At 52.1% G+C, this 15,991-nt stretch overlaps 1 protein-coding gene and 1 long non-coding RNA gene across 7 annotated transcripts in view; one reads left to right on the plus strand and one right to left on the minus strand.

Moving 5' to 3' along the window:
* The window catches only part of LOC116956329 (disks large homolog 2-like), a 539,014-nt gene that overhangs the window by 29,505 nt on the left and 493,518 nt on the right, over positions 1 to 15,991 (plus strand). For 5 of the 6 annotated variants that reach the window (XM_076054104.1, XM_032977873.2, XM_076054103.1 and 2 more), the window contains exon 3: positions 15,599 to 15,696. In XM_076054104.1, coding sequence (XP_075910219.1) covers positions 15,599 to 15,696 — 98 coding nt within the window. Of the gene's footprint in view, positions 1 to 6,200; positions 6,295 to 15,598; positions 15,697 to 15,991 lie in introns of those variants that run through there. The other variant, XM_032977876.2, reaches the window with a different exon arrangement.
* LOC116956330 (uncharacterized) lies at positions 12,853 to 15,655 on the minus strand. The gene is made up of 2 exons (XR_004404989.2): positions 15,538 to 15,655; positions 12,853 to 13,808 (listed from the first exon to the last, which is right to left on the minus strand). It is a non-coding gene; the product is annotated as an uncharacterized LOC116956330 (long non-coding RNA).

Consider the following 15,991-nt stretch of genomic DNA (forward strand, 5'->3'; position numbering starts at 1 on the left):
GCCAGAAGTTGCCACTTCGATTCAGCAGCTGCTCCCACCCCCCACGCTCCCACCCCCCACGCTCCCACCCCCAAGGCTCCCACCCGCACGATCCCACCCCCCCCCACGCTCCCACCCCCAACGCTCCCACCCCCCACGCTCCCACCCCCCCACGCTCCCACCCCCCCACGCTCCCACCCCCCCACGCTCCCACCCCCCACGCTCCCACCCCCACGCTCCCACCCCCAACGCTCCCACCCCCCACGCTCCCACCCCCACGCTCCCACCCCCAACGCTCCCACCCCCCACGCTCCCACCCCCACGCTCCCACCCCCCACGCTCCCACCCCCCACGCTCCCACCCCCACGCTCCCACCCCCCACGCTCCCACCCCCACGCTCCCACCCCCCACGCTCCCACCCCCACGCTCCCACCCCCCACGCTCCCACCCCCCCACGCTCCCACCCCCCCACGCTCCCACCCCCCACGCTCCCACCCCCCACGCTCCCACCCCCCACGCTCCCACCCCCACGCTCCCACCCCCCACGCTCCCACCCCCACGCTCCCACCCCCCACGCTCCCACCCCCACGCTCCCACCCCCCCCCCCCATTCGAACATGCGGCGGTGACGCCACCACGATTCGTGGGTTCGATCCTGACCCTGACGATTGCTGCTGTATATTTGGAGTTTGCGTTTCTCTCTCTCATCGTCATCACGATGGCTAGGAGATGTTAACTACCTCGCCTGGTGTACAGGAGGTCGTGGGTTCGATCCAGACCCTGACGCCTGCTGCTGTATTTTTGGAGTTTGCGTGTTTTTCTCACCGCGATCCCATGGATTTTTCTCCGGGTCCTCCGATTTACGTTTGCAGATGTAGATGCCACTGGTTCTTCACGTTCTGTAGATGTAGATGCCACTGGTTCTTCACGTTCTGCAGATGTAGATGCCACTGGCTCTTCACGTTCTGTAGATGTAGATGCCACTGGTTCTTCACGTTCTTCAGATGTAGATGCCACTGGTTCTTCACGTTCTTCAGATGTAGATGCCACTGGTTCTTCACGTTCTTCAGATGTAGATGCCACTGGTTCTTCACGTTCTGCAGATGTAGATGCCACTGGTTCTTCACGTTCTTCAGATGTAGATGCCACTGGTTCTTCACGTTCTGCAGATGTAGATGCCACTGGTTCTTCACGTTCTGCAGATGTAGATGCCACTGGTTCTTCACGTTCTGCAGATGTAGATGCCACTGGTTCTTCACGTTCTGCAGATGTAGATGCCACTGGCTCTTCACGTTCTGTAGATGTAGATGCCACTGGCTCTTCACGTTCTGTAGATGTAGATGCCACTGGTTCTTCACGTTCTGCAGATGTAGATGCCACTGGCTCTTCACGTTCTGTAGATGTAGATGCCACTGGTTCTTCACGTTCTGCAGATGTAGATGCCACTGGTTCTTCACGTTCTGCAGATGTAGATGCCACTGGCTCTTCACGTTCTGTAGATGTAGGTGCCACTGGTTCTTCATGTTCTGCAGATGTAGATGCCACTGGTTCTTCACGTTCTTCAGATGTAGATGCCACTGGCTCTTCACGTTCTGCAGATGTAGATGCCACTGGCTCTTCACGTTCTGCAGATGTAGATGCCACTGGTTCTTCATGTTCTGCAGATGTAGATGCCACTGGCTCTTCACGTTCTGCAGATGTAGGTGCCACTGGTTCTTCACGTTCTGCAGATGTAGGTGCCACTGGTTCTTCACGTTCTGCAGGTGTAGATGCCACTGGTTCTTCACGTTCTGCAGATGTAGATGCCACTGGCTCTTCACGTTCTGCAGATGTAGATGCCACTGGTTCTTCACGTTCTGCAGATGTAGATGCCACTGGCTCTTCACGTTCTGTAGATGTAGATGCCACTGGCTCTTCACGTTCTGTAGATGTAGATGCCACTGGTTCTTCACGTTCTGCAGATGTAGATGCCACTGGCTCTTCACGTTCTGTAGATGTAGATGCCACTGGTTCTTCACGTTCTGCAGATGTAGATGCCACTGGTTCTTCACGTTCTGCAGATGTAAATGCCACTGGCTCTTCACGTTCTGTAGATGTAGGTGCCACTCGTTCTTCATGTTCTGCAGATGTAGATGGCACTGGTTCTTCACGTTCTTCAGATGTAGATGCCACTGGCTCTTCACGTTCTGCAGATGTAGATGCCACTGGCTCTTCACGTTCTGTAGATGTAGATGCCACTGGCTCTTCACGTTCTGTAGATGTAGATGCCACTGGTTCTTCACGTTCTGCAGATGTAGATGCCACTGGCTCTTCACGTTCTGTAGATGTAGATGCCACTGGTTCTTCACGTTCTGCAGATGTAGATGCCACTGGTTCTTCACGTTCTGCAGATGTAAATGCCACTGGCTCTTCACGTTCTGTAGATGTAGGTGCCACTCGTTCTTCATGTTCTGCAGATGTAGATGGCACTGGTTCTTCACGTTCTTCAGATGTAGATGCCACTGGCTCTTCACGTTCTGCAGATGTAGATGCCACTGGCTCTTCACGTTCTGCAGATGTAGATGCCACTGGTTCTTCATGTTCTGCAGATGTAGATGCCACTGGCTCTTCACGTTCTGCAGATGTAGGTGCCACTGGTTCTTCACGTTCTGCAGATGTAGATGCCACTGGTTCTTCACGTTCTGCAGATGTAGGTGCCACTGGTTCTTCACGTTCTGCAGGTGTAGATGCCACTGGTTCTTCACGTTCTGCAGATGTAGATGCCACTGGCTCTTCACGTTCTGTAGATGTAGATGCCACTGGCTCTTCACGTTCTGTAGATGTAGGTGCCACCACTGCCATCTATTGTGCGGCAGTTGAACTTACGACTCTCGGTCCGAACAGGCAACTGGACATACGGACAGATTTGTTCGTATCTCTGAAAGTTCGTAAGTCTAATGTTCGTAAGTAGAGGAGTCCCTGTGCAGACACACATTCGAGTGGAGGTGGATGGAGGCCCTTCCGCCAGCAGTAGCGTGAGGGAGCCATTCATTGCAAGACTGCGCCTTTACCCCGTAGCTGTCATATGGGGGGGGGGGGGGGCATGGTACTTAATTAATCTGTCCAGCCGGGTTTTAAGAAACAAAACAACAACAAAGTGAAATGCGACAGTGGCACCGCCGTTCCAACTTGTCGCGCGGTGTAACCTGCGACGATTCGGATTAGCGTCCTCGCCAAGAGCTAATTGCCTCCTCGTGTTGTGAGTAAAGAGATCTGCGCGCTCTGCGGAACACCAAAATAGACCCCCCCCCCCAACTCCCTTTAGCTGTCTGGGGGTTACAGGTCACGTGCTGTGAGAGCAGCTGCCCCCCACCCCCCTCCCAATCTCCGCCGACTCCTTCTCCTCCTTCCTGTCATCGATATTCACCAGCCCCACCCCCCAACCAACATCACCCTAACTCCCCCCCCCCATCACCACCACCCCAACCACCATCATTCTAACTCCCCCCCCATCACCACCACCCCCACCATCACCCCCCCCCATCACGACCACCCCCCCATTACCCCCCCCCATCACTACCCTCCCCCCATCATCACCCCTCCATCACGACCACCCTCCCCCCACCATCACCCCCCCATCACCACCACCCCAACCACCATTACCCTAACTCCCCCCCCATCACCCCCCCCTCCTACCATCACCCCCCATCACCCCCCCCCCCACCATCACCCCTCCATCACGACCACCCCCCCCTCACCATCACCCCCCCCCATCACTACCACCTCAACCACCATCACCCTAACTCCCCCCCCCATCACTCCCCCCCCCCTCCTACCATCACCCCCACCATCACCACCACCTCAACCACCATCACCCTAACTCCCCCCCCCATCACTCCCCCCCCTCCTACCATCACCCCCCCCCCCCTCCTACCATCACCCCACCATCACCACCACCCCAATCACCATAACCCTAACTTCTCCACCATCAGGCATCTCGCAGTCACAAGCCCCTCCCGCCCCCAGCCCTTTCTCTTCAAACGTCGCTGCAGTCGTCGAACGAAGACGGTGGTGGTCACCGCATCGCGCTTCTGCGGCCGTCTGGAACGCTCTCTTCCAGCCGATATTAGCAAGTCGCCGGAACTACGCAACTTTTAAATCGTCGTCTAAATTTAAACACTCGTTTCTTTAGAGCCGCCTGATGTGTTTAGATTGTTGTCCTCCCCGCCCCGCACCTCCCATTGGCACGGTCGGCTACGTACGGTGCAAAAGAAGTGCAACATACAAAAGCAAAGATCCCCCGTGTAGCCTTAACAGACGGTTGGGGCAAGTGCTGTTTGCGAGTAGCAGCTGTGAAGGCGCGTTCGGAACGCGCGCCTCTGCGTTCGTCTGGAACGCTCTCTTCCCTTCCGATACTGGGAAGCCAACGGAGCTGTGAACTTTAAAATCGTCGTCGTCTCGATTGAAAAACTAATTTCTTTAGAACTGCTCGCCGTCGGTGTTGGTGGTGGCCGTGAACCGGGTGGGGGGGGGGGAGGGGGGAGGATCGAACTCGGGTAACAGCCGGGTTCGTAGCGCGACGCAGCGCTCACCGCCACGATGCTACCGCCCCCCCCCCGTTCCCCGCTCACTCTCACACACTTTCACTTTGAGATGTTTTTCTTGTTCATGTTTTTGTTTTTTTGTTTGTTGCGGTTGCACCCGATTCAAGAGCCGAATGGCTCACAGGGCTATACCAAATAAATGAAACTATGAAACTAAACTATGAAACACTGCCCCCCCCCCAGCCACCACCACAACTTCGTCCTCTAAACCTTAACCACCCCCTTCTTCCTCCTCCTCCTCCACGCCCTCTGCGACCTTCGGGAAAGGTTGCGTGGCGGGGCTGGTGGGGGGAGCAAGGGGTGGGTGAGGGAGGTGTTGACACAAGCGCCGCACTTTTTTTGTTTGGGACGTCAAACGCGGCGCCCTCGGAACGACGACGGCGAGACGAGGTTGTCTTCCGCACGTGCCTGCGTCTCGGCGCTTCGCGAGTGTGACGTTTGGGTCGTTCGTTCGTTCATTCGTTCGTTCCTGCATTCGTTCCGCGCGCGTGGTGCCGCCGCTGCGGTCGCAACGGTGCGCTCCATGGAGCCTTTGGCGGCACCCCTATCACGAGCGAGGCGGTGGAGTAAAAGTAGTCGCGGTGGTGGAGTAAAAGTAGTCGAGGTGGTGGAGTAAAAGTAGTCGAGATGGTGGAGTAAAAATAGTCGAGGTGGTGGAGTAAAAGTAGTCGAGGAGGCGGAGTAAAAGTAGTCGAGGCGGTGGAGTAAAAATAGTCGAGGCGGTGGAGTAAAAATAGTCGAGGCCGTGGAGTAAAAGTAGTCGAGGTGGTGGAGTGAAAATAGTCGAGGTGGTGGAGTAAAAGTAGTCGAGATGGTGGAGTAAAAGTAGTCGAGGTGGTGGAGTAAAAGTAGTCGAGGAGGCGGAGTAAAAGTAATCGAGGTGGTGGAGTAAAAATAGTCGAGGCGGTGGAGTAAAAGTAGTCGAGGTGGTGGAGTAAAAGTAGTCGAGACGGTGGAGTAAAATAGTCGAGGCGGTGGAGTAAAAGTAGTCGTAGTCGAGGTGGTGGAGTAAAAATAGTCGAGGTGGTGGAGTAAAAGTAGTCGAGGTGGTGGAGTAAAAGTAGTCGAGGTGGTGGAGTAAAAGTAGTCGAGGAGGCGGAGTAAAAGTAATCGAGGTGGTGGAGTAAAAATAGTCGAGGCGGTGGAGTAAAAGTAGTCGAGGCGGTGGAGTAAAAGTAGTCGAGGTGGTGGAGTAAAAATAGTCGAGGCGGTGGAGTAAAAGTAGTCGTAGTCGAGGTGGTGGAGTAAAAATAGTCGAGGTGGTGGAGTAAAAGTAGTCGAGGTGGTGGAGTAAAAGTAGTCGAGGTGGTGGAGTAAAAGTAGTCGAGGTGGTGGAGTAAAAGTAGTCGAGGTGGTGGAGTGAAAATAGTCGAGGTGGTGGAGTAGAGTGAAAGCGAGCGAGAGATGGCGCAACCGACAGCTCGATTGGATTCCGCTTTCGGGAAGCTCTGCAGCCCGTGGCGGCGTTGATTTTCTTTTTTGCTTTTATTGCGAGCACGGGGAACGCAGCGAGCGACCCCGACGAGCCAGGGAGCAGGCGAGCCAGGGAGCAGGCGGTTGAGCCGGCGAGAAAAGGAGCGGCATCTTGGCCGACGAGCGCGAGAGGCTTGCGAGGCATCGATCTGTCGCGCGAGTCGTTCCACCGTCTCGCACGACCACCCCTGCCGCCGCGCCTGCCCCACCACGCGTCATGTCGAGGAATAGGAGGGACACCACGGAGGATCTGTTCTATTGTAAGTTGGAGGGGAGAGGCGCGGGGGGGGGGGGCGGTGATCGCAGTGACTTTGCTTTGCTGCTCGTTGTGTCCTCGGTTTTGCTCCGGGATGGCTGAAGGAGTCTTTGGGTTCGTGTGGACTCGGCCACGATGAGATGAGTCGTCGTGCTCGTCAAGGAAGCAGTGAAACCACCATAGCGCCAACTCCCCGCGTGTCCTTGCAGCGGTAGCGGCGGCAGCGGCGGCTTTTGGCTGCTCGGCCCTCGAACAAAGTCGGGCGGTGGTCACCGCATCGCGCACCGCTTTCAGACGTGCTTTTTTGCGGCCGTCTGGAACGCTCTCTTCGCTTCCCGATATTAGGAAGTCACCGGAGCTGTCGCACTTTTAAATCATCGTTTGGATTGAAACATTTATTTAGAACTGCCTGTTGTGTTTAGTTTGTAGTCCTTCCCCCCCCCCTCCCCGCCCGCCCACACCTCCCATTGGCACGGTTGGCTACGTACGGTGCGAAAGAAGAGCAACACACATACAAAGACAAAGATCCCCCGTGTAGCCTCAACAGACTGTTGGGGCAAGTGCTGTTAGCGAGCATCTATGAAGGCCGGCACGGCACACGAGGGGGTGGATGGCCAGCACCACGCCCGGCCGCCTTTGTCTCCCCAGTGGCGATGTCTACACATCGCACCAGGTACTCATTTCAGGCTGAGTCGACCTAGGGGAGGCCCAGGACCGGTTCAGATAATCGTCACCGGTGTTGGTGGCCGTGAGTGGGAGTCGAACTCGGGTCGCCAGGTTCGTAGCGCACCGCTCACTTGCCGTGCAAAATATATCCATTATTGCGCCTCCCCTCCCCCCACAAACTACAAAAGTCTATTTTATACTTTTTGCATTGTGTACATTCTGGAAGCTACCCACATGCCAAATTTCAAGTGTGTTACATGTTGGGAAGTATGCTAAACATTTTGAACAGACACGCACATATATTAACAAATTTCCCTTTTATATCTATAGATTAACAACGGTGCACCGTGTGAACGTAATGGTGGAGACGAGGTGAATGAAATAGATGACAGGGAACAATGGGGGGGGGGGGGGCTGGGGGGCGATTCTGTGATGATGCGTGAAGTCGGTACGCAGGCCAAACAAAGACTGAGGTCGCGCGTGTGGGGGTGGCGTCTAGAAGCAATCCAGCAGCATCCCAACGCCGATGCGACGCCGAGGCAGCCGTCGCAGCCGCCCCTTGCTCCTGCTCGCGCGACCGTAGCTCCGTGCGCTCGATTGCATCGTGGCCAAATACAGGGTTGTGCTTCACGCAAAGAAATGTTAACACTTCTGAGAATTTGCAACAATAAATCGCGAGAAATGTGCCCCCCCCCACCCCCCCCCCCCCGGGCTCTGGAGACCACCTGGAGAAGATCCAGGGGCAGAGTCAGGATTTTGACTTGGGGGGGGGGGGGGCTGACTTCAATATTCTGAGATATCTAGTGTAATGTTTTCCAATGGGCGCCACAAATGTATAAAACAAATTTTATTGGATTTGAACGCGGAGTTTATTAATAGGTCGGAGCCGCTGATGTGGCTGATAGGTTCGGTAAGTTCGAAAGGCTGCCGCTCAAGCAGCCTGTAGGGCAGCACACAAGGTGGCAGCCTGCAGGGCAGCACAAGGTGGCAGCCTGCAGGGCAGCCCACAAGGTGGCAGCCTGCAGGGCAGCACAAGGTGGCAGCCTGCAGGGCAGCACAAGGTGGCAGCCTGCAGGGCAGCCCACAAGGTGGCAGCCTGCAGGGCAGCACAAGGTGGCAGCCTGCAGGGCAGCACGAGGTGGCAGCACAAGGTGGCAGCCTGCAGGGCAGCACACGAGGTGGCAGCCTGCAGGGCAGCACAAGGTGGCAGCCTGCAGGGCAGCCCACAAGGTGGCAGCCTGCAGGGCAGCACAAGGTGGCAGCCTGCAGGGCAGCACACAAGGTGGCAGCCTGCAGCATTTTGCAGCAGCCCGATATCCGGTTATCCCGATTACCAACTTTCCCAAAATTTCAGGGGGGGGGGGGCTGAGCCCCCCCACCCAGCCCCCCCCCCCTCGTGGCTCCGCCCCTGAGAAGATTCCAGGCAATGTGTTGACAATGATGGCGAACACGTGGGAGACTCTGTGACTTGCTGAAGCTATTAACATCACATTTGTTATCACGTTACAGTGTATTATTATTATTATCCGTTCGTTTGCCATTAAAAAAACGATAGTCCCATGTAAGTGTTAACACTTTTTTTGAAGCACCCTGTATAAATGACACAAAACGTGTTCCCCGAATACATTCATCGCGTTGCATATCCGCTTCGCGTCATGAAAACACGCACGCGGTGTTACATGAGATCATACTGTGTGCAGCGTTATTTTATATTCGTAGTAGTCGTATTATTCTGCCTGTTTATTTCAGAAAAGCCTTCAGTGAGTTTCAAGACTCTTTTCAGGAGGGTCCTGTCAAGTTTTTTTGTTTTGCAGTAGGGGGCGATGTTGCTGCTGCTGCTGCTGCTCTGGTAGTGTAATTATGCATTGTCTTTGTAACTGATTTGTCCACACGCGTTCGCCTATTCTGGCGTCCTCTGGCCTAACACCGTTTGAGACGACGCTCTAAAGAAAGCTGTCTCTGGTGTGGATCGATCAGTTTTAAAGACAATGCATCATCATCATCATCAACTACCAGAGCACGTGTTTTTTTGTTTGCATGTTCATCACAAATATGTGTGGTTAATGCGGACATGAATCCTTGAAAAGGGATTCTGTTTGGCGTTTTCACATCTTAAGACAACTGTTTTATTGCCTGAAAGGGTAAAACCTATTCATAGATGTCGATACTAGTGTAGTGAGTTCAACTGAGTCGCAGACATACTCTTGGAGGCAACACATTTATTAACACCAACACACGGGGTAACTGCCCCTTAACAGAACAACAACCTATGGTGTTGGACCACCAGGCTAACTACACTAATTACAACGTAACTAGCTACTACGGACCGGACCACAGCTTGGGTTCCAGGTCCACGTGTTGGAGACTCTTCTAGGACGTAGACGTAGATTTCTTCAAGATGAACAACAGCGCCGGTCCATCTGGGGGACCCGGCTTACGTCCTCTGCGGCGTGGCCGGCTCCGCCCTTGGCCACGCCCACCTTCCGGAATCCTCGACCAGGATCTCGACCCCGACCACGTGTCCACCCCTAGCCCCCACTTGGGGCCCCTGTGTAGACTTAACCGGTCACGTGTCCTCTGAGGGTCAACCAGAGTGCCATGGCCTTTAGTAACCCTATTTCCATGGCCGGCACCCCCACACCCTGTCCTGTAGGGGTCGGCACTGCACGCCACGCATGGTGCTATCCAGCGCGATCCATCGGCCCTCACCGAGCCTCTCTAGGGCCGGCATTACACAGTGACATCCTACGATGTCACTACACTAGCAAGGGAGGTCCCATGGAAAAATCCCAGTCGAGTACTGCGCAGGTAACTTTTTAGCATTTCGGCACGTGTTGGCCAATAGCGGTTATGCCGTTCATTCGAATTCGCTATGTGATGAAAGCGGAGAACCCGGAGAGAGACAAAATACAGACACGGAGACACACAGACAGACACACAAGCAGAGAGAGAGAAAAAATACAGACATGGAGACACACAGACAGACACACACAACATAGACACACAGACACAGAGAGAGACACACAACATAGACACAGACACAGAGAGAGACAAAATACAGACACGGAGACACACAGACACACAAGCAGAGAGAGGGAGAGACACAATCTGTGTTTTCTGTCTCAAATGTAGTTCTACCTGATGACGGTTGCTTGTGTTGCAATCGAAACGTCGTACTCTATTATTTATTTTATTTTCTTTCTACCGAGACTTTACTGAAATAACCAAAGAGTAATTCCTGCAGTCACGAAAGCTTCGAATGAATTTTTTTCTAGTTTTAGTTTTTATCCTGATGCTGGGTGGAGAGACGTGGGGGACAGGGGAGGGCAGTGTGAAACAGAGGGAGTTGGATGAGTGGCGGATTTACGAAAAGTTGCACCAGTTTATTTTTTTTCAGTTTTATTTATTTTGGTATAGCCCTGTGAGCCATTCGGCTCTTGAATCGGGTGCAATCGTAACAAACAAACAAAAAACAAAAACACGAACAAGAAAAACATCTTAAAGTGACTATGTGACTGTGCAAACAGAAAATCCATGGAAAAACAGCAAAAATATTCCTGAAAAAAGCACCGTACACCAACGCTGTGTGCAAAAAATCCCAGTGGGATGCAAGTCAAACAACAACAACCACAAAAACTTAGATTAAGGCCGTCAGTCTAACTCCGTACTACAACAAAACAAACATGTCCAAACCAAAAAACGTTTTCCAAATCACCAAAAACTAAAGCCATAATTGCAACGTAACAGTGATCACAGGGACTGTGACCGAATTTTTACAATAAACTACATAAATAACATGTAACACCAAATCCTAGAGCCATAGCTGGCTGCATGAGTTACTCCACAACCAGAGCGGTCGCTGCAGCTGACCACTCACTCCTACTGGGTTGCAAGTCCAGCGTGCTGACCGCCAATAGCGCGACACAGCACGGAGGGGATGAGGATGGGGTTCATGATTAACGCGCGGCCCTATTATTTAAAAATAGACTCCCCACTCCCACCAACCACCACCGACAGATGCCACGCACGTGCCTACCGCACGCCCGGGCCGTACCAGGGACAGCAGCTGTCTCACGGCCAAGTATGAATACATGATGAAGATACTGACAACGTTATAAACGCATGCTATTGAAAATAAACATGGTTAAGCAATGCATTAATTGATATTTAGTGTGACCACAACCGGCCGTCGTTAACAGGGGAATGGTCGGTAAGCTAACACATTGGGCTCTATGGAAGCACTACACTACTATACACTACACTATACAATACACTACACTATACACTACACTATACACTACACTGTACACTACACTACTATATACTACACTACTATACACTACACTATACACTACTATACACTACACTATACACTATACTATACACTACACTATACACTACTATACACTACACTATACACTACACTGTACACTACACTACTATATACTACACTACTATACACTACACTATACACTACTATACACTACACTACTATACACTACACTATACACTACACTACTATATACTACACTACTATACACTACACTACTATACACTACTTTTTACTACTATACACTACACATTGGGCTCTATGGAGACCCGTCATTAAGCGATTAGCGGTTAACAGGGGTGGCCGTTAAGAGGAGTTCTACTGTGATACTACTATACACTACAATTTATACTACACTATACACTACTATATATACTACACTATACACTACTATACTATACACTACACACTACTATATATACTACACTATATACTACTATACTATACACTACACACTACGATACACTCTACACTACTATACACAACAATTTATACTGCACTATACACTACTATTCCCTACACTATACACTGCACTATACACTACTATACTATACACTACTATACTATACACTACTATACTATACACTACTATACTATACACTGCTATACACTACTATATATACTACACTATACACTACACTATATACACTATACACTACTATACACTACACTATACACTACACTGTACACTACTATACACTACACTATACACTACACTATACACAACACATTGGGCTCTTTGGAGGCCCGTCGTTAAGAGGGATTCTACGCTGGAGTGCACACGCACACACGCACGCACACACACACGCACGCACACACGCGCACACACACGCACGCACACACACACGCACACACACACACGCACGCACACATGCACACACACACACGCACGCACACACACACACGCACGCACACACGCGCACACACACACACGCGCACACACACACTCACGCACACACACACGCACACATGCGCACACACACACATGCACGCACACGCACACACGCACACATGCACGCACACACGCACACATGCACGCACACATACACGCACACGCACACACACACGCACACACACGCACGCCGTCACGTGGCGCCCTGTGGCGTCTCGGCTGTGCCACGAACTGAGGCTCACCGTTCTAATTTGTGTTGCTCGTGGGGTGGCGGTGAGATAACTAGCGCTCGACACACAGCGGCGATGCCGGACAATTGGGAGACAAAGGCGGCCGGGCGTGGCGTTAGCCACCCACCCCCTCGTGTGCCGTGCCGGCCTTCGTAGGTGCTGCTACTCGCTAACAGCACTTGTCCCCAACATTCTGCTGAGGCTACACGGGGGAGCTTTGTCTTTGTGCGTGTGGTGGTGGTGGTGGTGGGGGGCGGGGCTGGGGAGAGGCAGCTGAAGCTTGCGTGGGGCGCGTTTCGAATGTTGATTGTAATACGATGCCCTGGTATTTCTTTAAATTATGGGGCCACCACCACCACCACCCAGAGTCCTTCCCTCCCTCTTGACCTCTCCTTACTTTTTCATCATTCAAGCTGCGCGTTTGCTGTGGATTTTTTTTGGGGGGGGGGGGGGTGTTTTTTATGGTGGTTCGGGGTTTAAATGTCAAAACGGGACATTTGTCACGTGCCTACAACCTCTTTTGTGATGCGTCCATTGCACGTTGCGGGCTTTGCACCAGCAATGCACGCACACACACAGCTCAATCGAGGGCGTGTGTGGGGGTGAGGTGCTCGGTTTGTCTCACGATGTTTTACATAATAATAGGAAGTCTCATACGCCCACGAGGATTCGTCGCGAAGTTCCGTACCGCTCTGCCGCTGTACACGCGCGCGCCGTGTTTATTCTGGCTCTCCGTTCAGGCCACCATCCCCCTAATGGCCTTGGTGTGTTTGGAGAGTGCTGGCGGTGGCGTCTGCCTATTTGTCCGTCTGTCGGTCCACCGCGTGGCAGAGAGGGCTGTGTGCGTGGCGAAAGCAACCATCAGTGACGCGATCGTTCAGAGCGGTGCGCCCACTCGCCCACGTCTCACCAACGTGACACCCACGTCTCTCGCACGTGACACCCACGACTCACGCACGTGACACCCACGACTCTCCCACGTTCTGTTTACGCGACAACCCTTACAAGTTGGCTGTGTCGGGTGGTGGCGGGTTTTAACGACACAACATTTATATTTTTACGCGATCTATCCCCCAACAAACCCCTCTCTATTATGGACGATATTGGTCGCGAAAGCCCCCTACTTGTTCAACGTTTTGAGTGTGTTACGGAACTGGCTGAGACTCAGGGATGGTGCCCGAACGTGAGCTTGGTAGCAGGTGTTCCCGCGTCTCTGGGCCGGAGACCCCCGACACTGCGAGGTTCACACACGTGGCAGGTACAGCAGCAGGGGTCACCTCGAGCAGACCGTCATAGTCGGAGTCGATTTGGGTCTTTTGAAGCCGGCGCGATAGGGCGCAGCGGATCGATGGAGACTCTCGAAGACGAGTAAGGGGCCGTCCATAAATGACGTCACGCACCTAGGGGGTGGGGTCGGACATTTATGACGAGGGGGGGGGGTGGTTTGAGAAATGTGACGTCACATCAAAATGCGCAACTTTAAATAAATATAGAATTGTTATAACAACACTAATTGTTATAACAACACTCCTACAACATCAGAGTGCAGCGCCACGTTAAATACGCACTACAATGACAATAGTTCAAAGCGATTTTGAAGCATGTTTTAATTTCAAAATGGAAATATGTTTTTTTTTGGGGGGGGGGGGGTGGTGGCAGAGCTTTGTGACGTCATATTTGAGGGGGGGGGGTCTGACTTTTTGTGACGCCGTGTGACGAGGAGGGGTGGGGGGGGGGGAAAAAATCATCCAAAATCGCGTGACGTCATTTATGGACGGCCCCCAAGGCGTCGTTTGTACGCGATCCCAGTAGTTGATAGGCAGCCAGTCCAGCTCATCGTGTCAACCAACACTCGTCAGCTGGAATTCGCTCAAAGCGTGCTGGGAAGCTGAGCACTTTTAAATCTCGATTGAAAACTCATTTCTTTAGAGCTGCTGTTTCTGTGTGTTTAGTTTCCTTGCCACCTCCGACCAACACGGTTGGCTACGTACGGTGCGAAAGAAGTTCAACATGCATACGTATTGCCCCATACGCTGCACATACTACACTATACACTCGGCTATACATTACACTACTACACACTGCACTATACGTGACTATGCACTACACTATACACTACCATATACTACACTATACACTAGACTACACTACTGTAGTATAATTGAAAAGTAATTTCTGTATAACTGTGTTTTGTATTTAGTTTGTTGTCCTTCCCCCTGCACTTCCGATTCGCACGTTTGGCTATACGTACGGCGCGAAAGAAGTTTGACATGCATACGCTACACTATACACTACACCAAGGCCGTAATTATAATATTCAAATATGCTCAAAATGTCCCCCCAAATATATTGCTATAAAATAGATTTCTGTTTATATGATTGTGGTTATGATTGTAATCTCTGCCATTACATACAATGAAACAAAAAAGGTAAAAAGAAAAAAACAGAGCAATGTAATACAATAACACTATTAGACATTGTTGTAAAAAAATAAATAAATAAGTCCATCCTATGTGTTAGTGAATTTTTTTATATTTTAGGCAGGAAATTCGTTTTCAAATTTAGATTTTTTTCTGGGGGGGACCCCCAGACCCCCTGGAAGATATGACCCCCCCCCCCAATTTTGACTCCATGGCTACGGCCTTGCACTACACCACTCTACTATATTGAAAACTAATTTCTTCAGAACTGTTTTTTTCTGTGTGTAACTTTTCGCCTTTCCCCCCCCGCATCACCGATTAGCACGGTTGGCTACGTACGGTGCGAAAGAAGTTCGGCGTACATACGTACGGTTTAACACGTAGGCTTTTCGCGACCAATATCATCCATAACAGAGGTTTTTTTGGGTTAGATCGCGTAATTGTAAATGTGTGTCGTTCAACCCCGTCAGCACCAGACACACAGCCAATCTGTAAGGTTTGTCACGTAAACGGAACGTGCCAATTCGTTACGAGTACAGCCCACCGGTTGTGTGTTGGAGAGTAAACCAACAAACATTTACAATTCGAGTCCCGTGACGTTTCGCCAAATAATTACAACCGGCACCATCAGGCGACAGCCAGATTTGAGGATCACATACGCACACAGACCACGCGAAAACTAAAAACAAAAGAACAAAAATCCGCAAACCTCCGCCTTTGTCTTCTGCCCGCCGGTCGCGCTGGGGCCCGCCGACTTGGCCGACGCTCAGACATCCAGGAGTACTACGAGGTGATGCTGCGGGACGCGGAAGACGTGGCCGACGTTCCGGGCGCATCGGGCCAGGTCACCCAGCCGCCAGCCGCTCCGGTAGGGATGGGGAGACCCACCACACCACAGAACCACCACCCGAAACAGCACGCCGGGTTTCGTGGCGCAGCGCGCCAACCTCTACACCGCCACTCACCCCCCCTCCCCCCACGAACCGCTCGCGGAAAGAAAAAGAAGTGTCAGGAGGGAGTTGTTTTGTTCGTTTGTTCGTTTTCTCGCTGGGGTTGCGCAACCACCGTAGGTTTTGTTTACAGATGCGTCGACCCGACGGGAATATTTCTCCAACCCCCACCCCCCACCCCCGTTAATAAACGCAAGAGTACGCATCAGCATT

This window comes from Petromyzon marinus, chromosome 64, assembly GCF_048934315.1.
Source record: "Petromyzon marinus isolate PM22_M1 ecotype Great Lakes invasive population chromosome 64, UKy_Petmar_22M1.pri1.0, whole genome shotgun sequence".
In the NCBI taxonomy this organism is placed as follows: domain Eukaryota; kingdom Metazoa; phylum Chordata; class Hyperoartia; order Petromyzontiformes; family Petromyzontidae; genus Petromyzon; species Petromyzon marinus.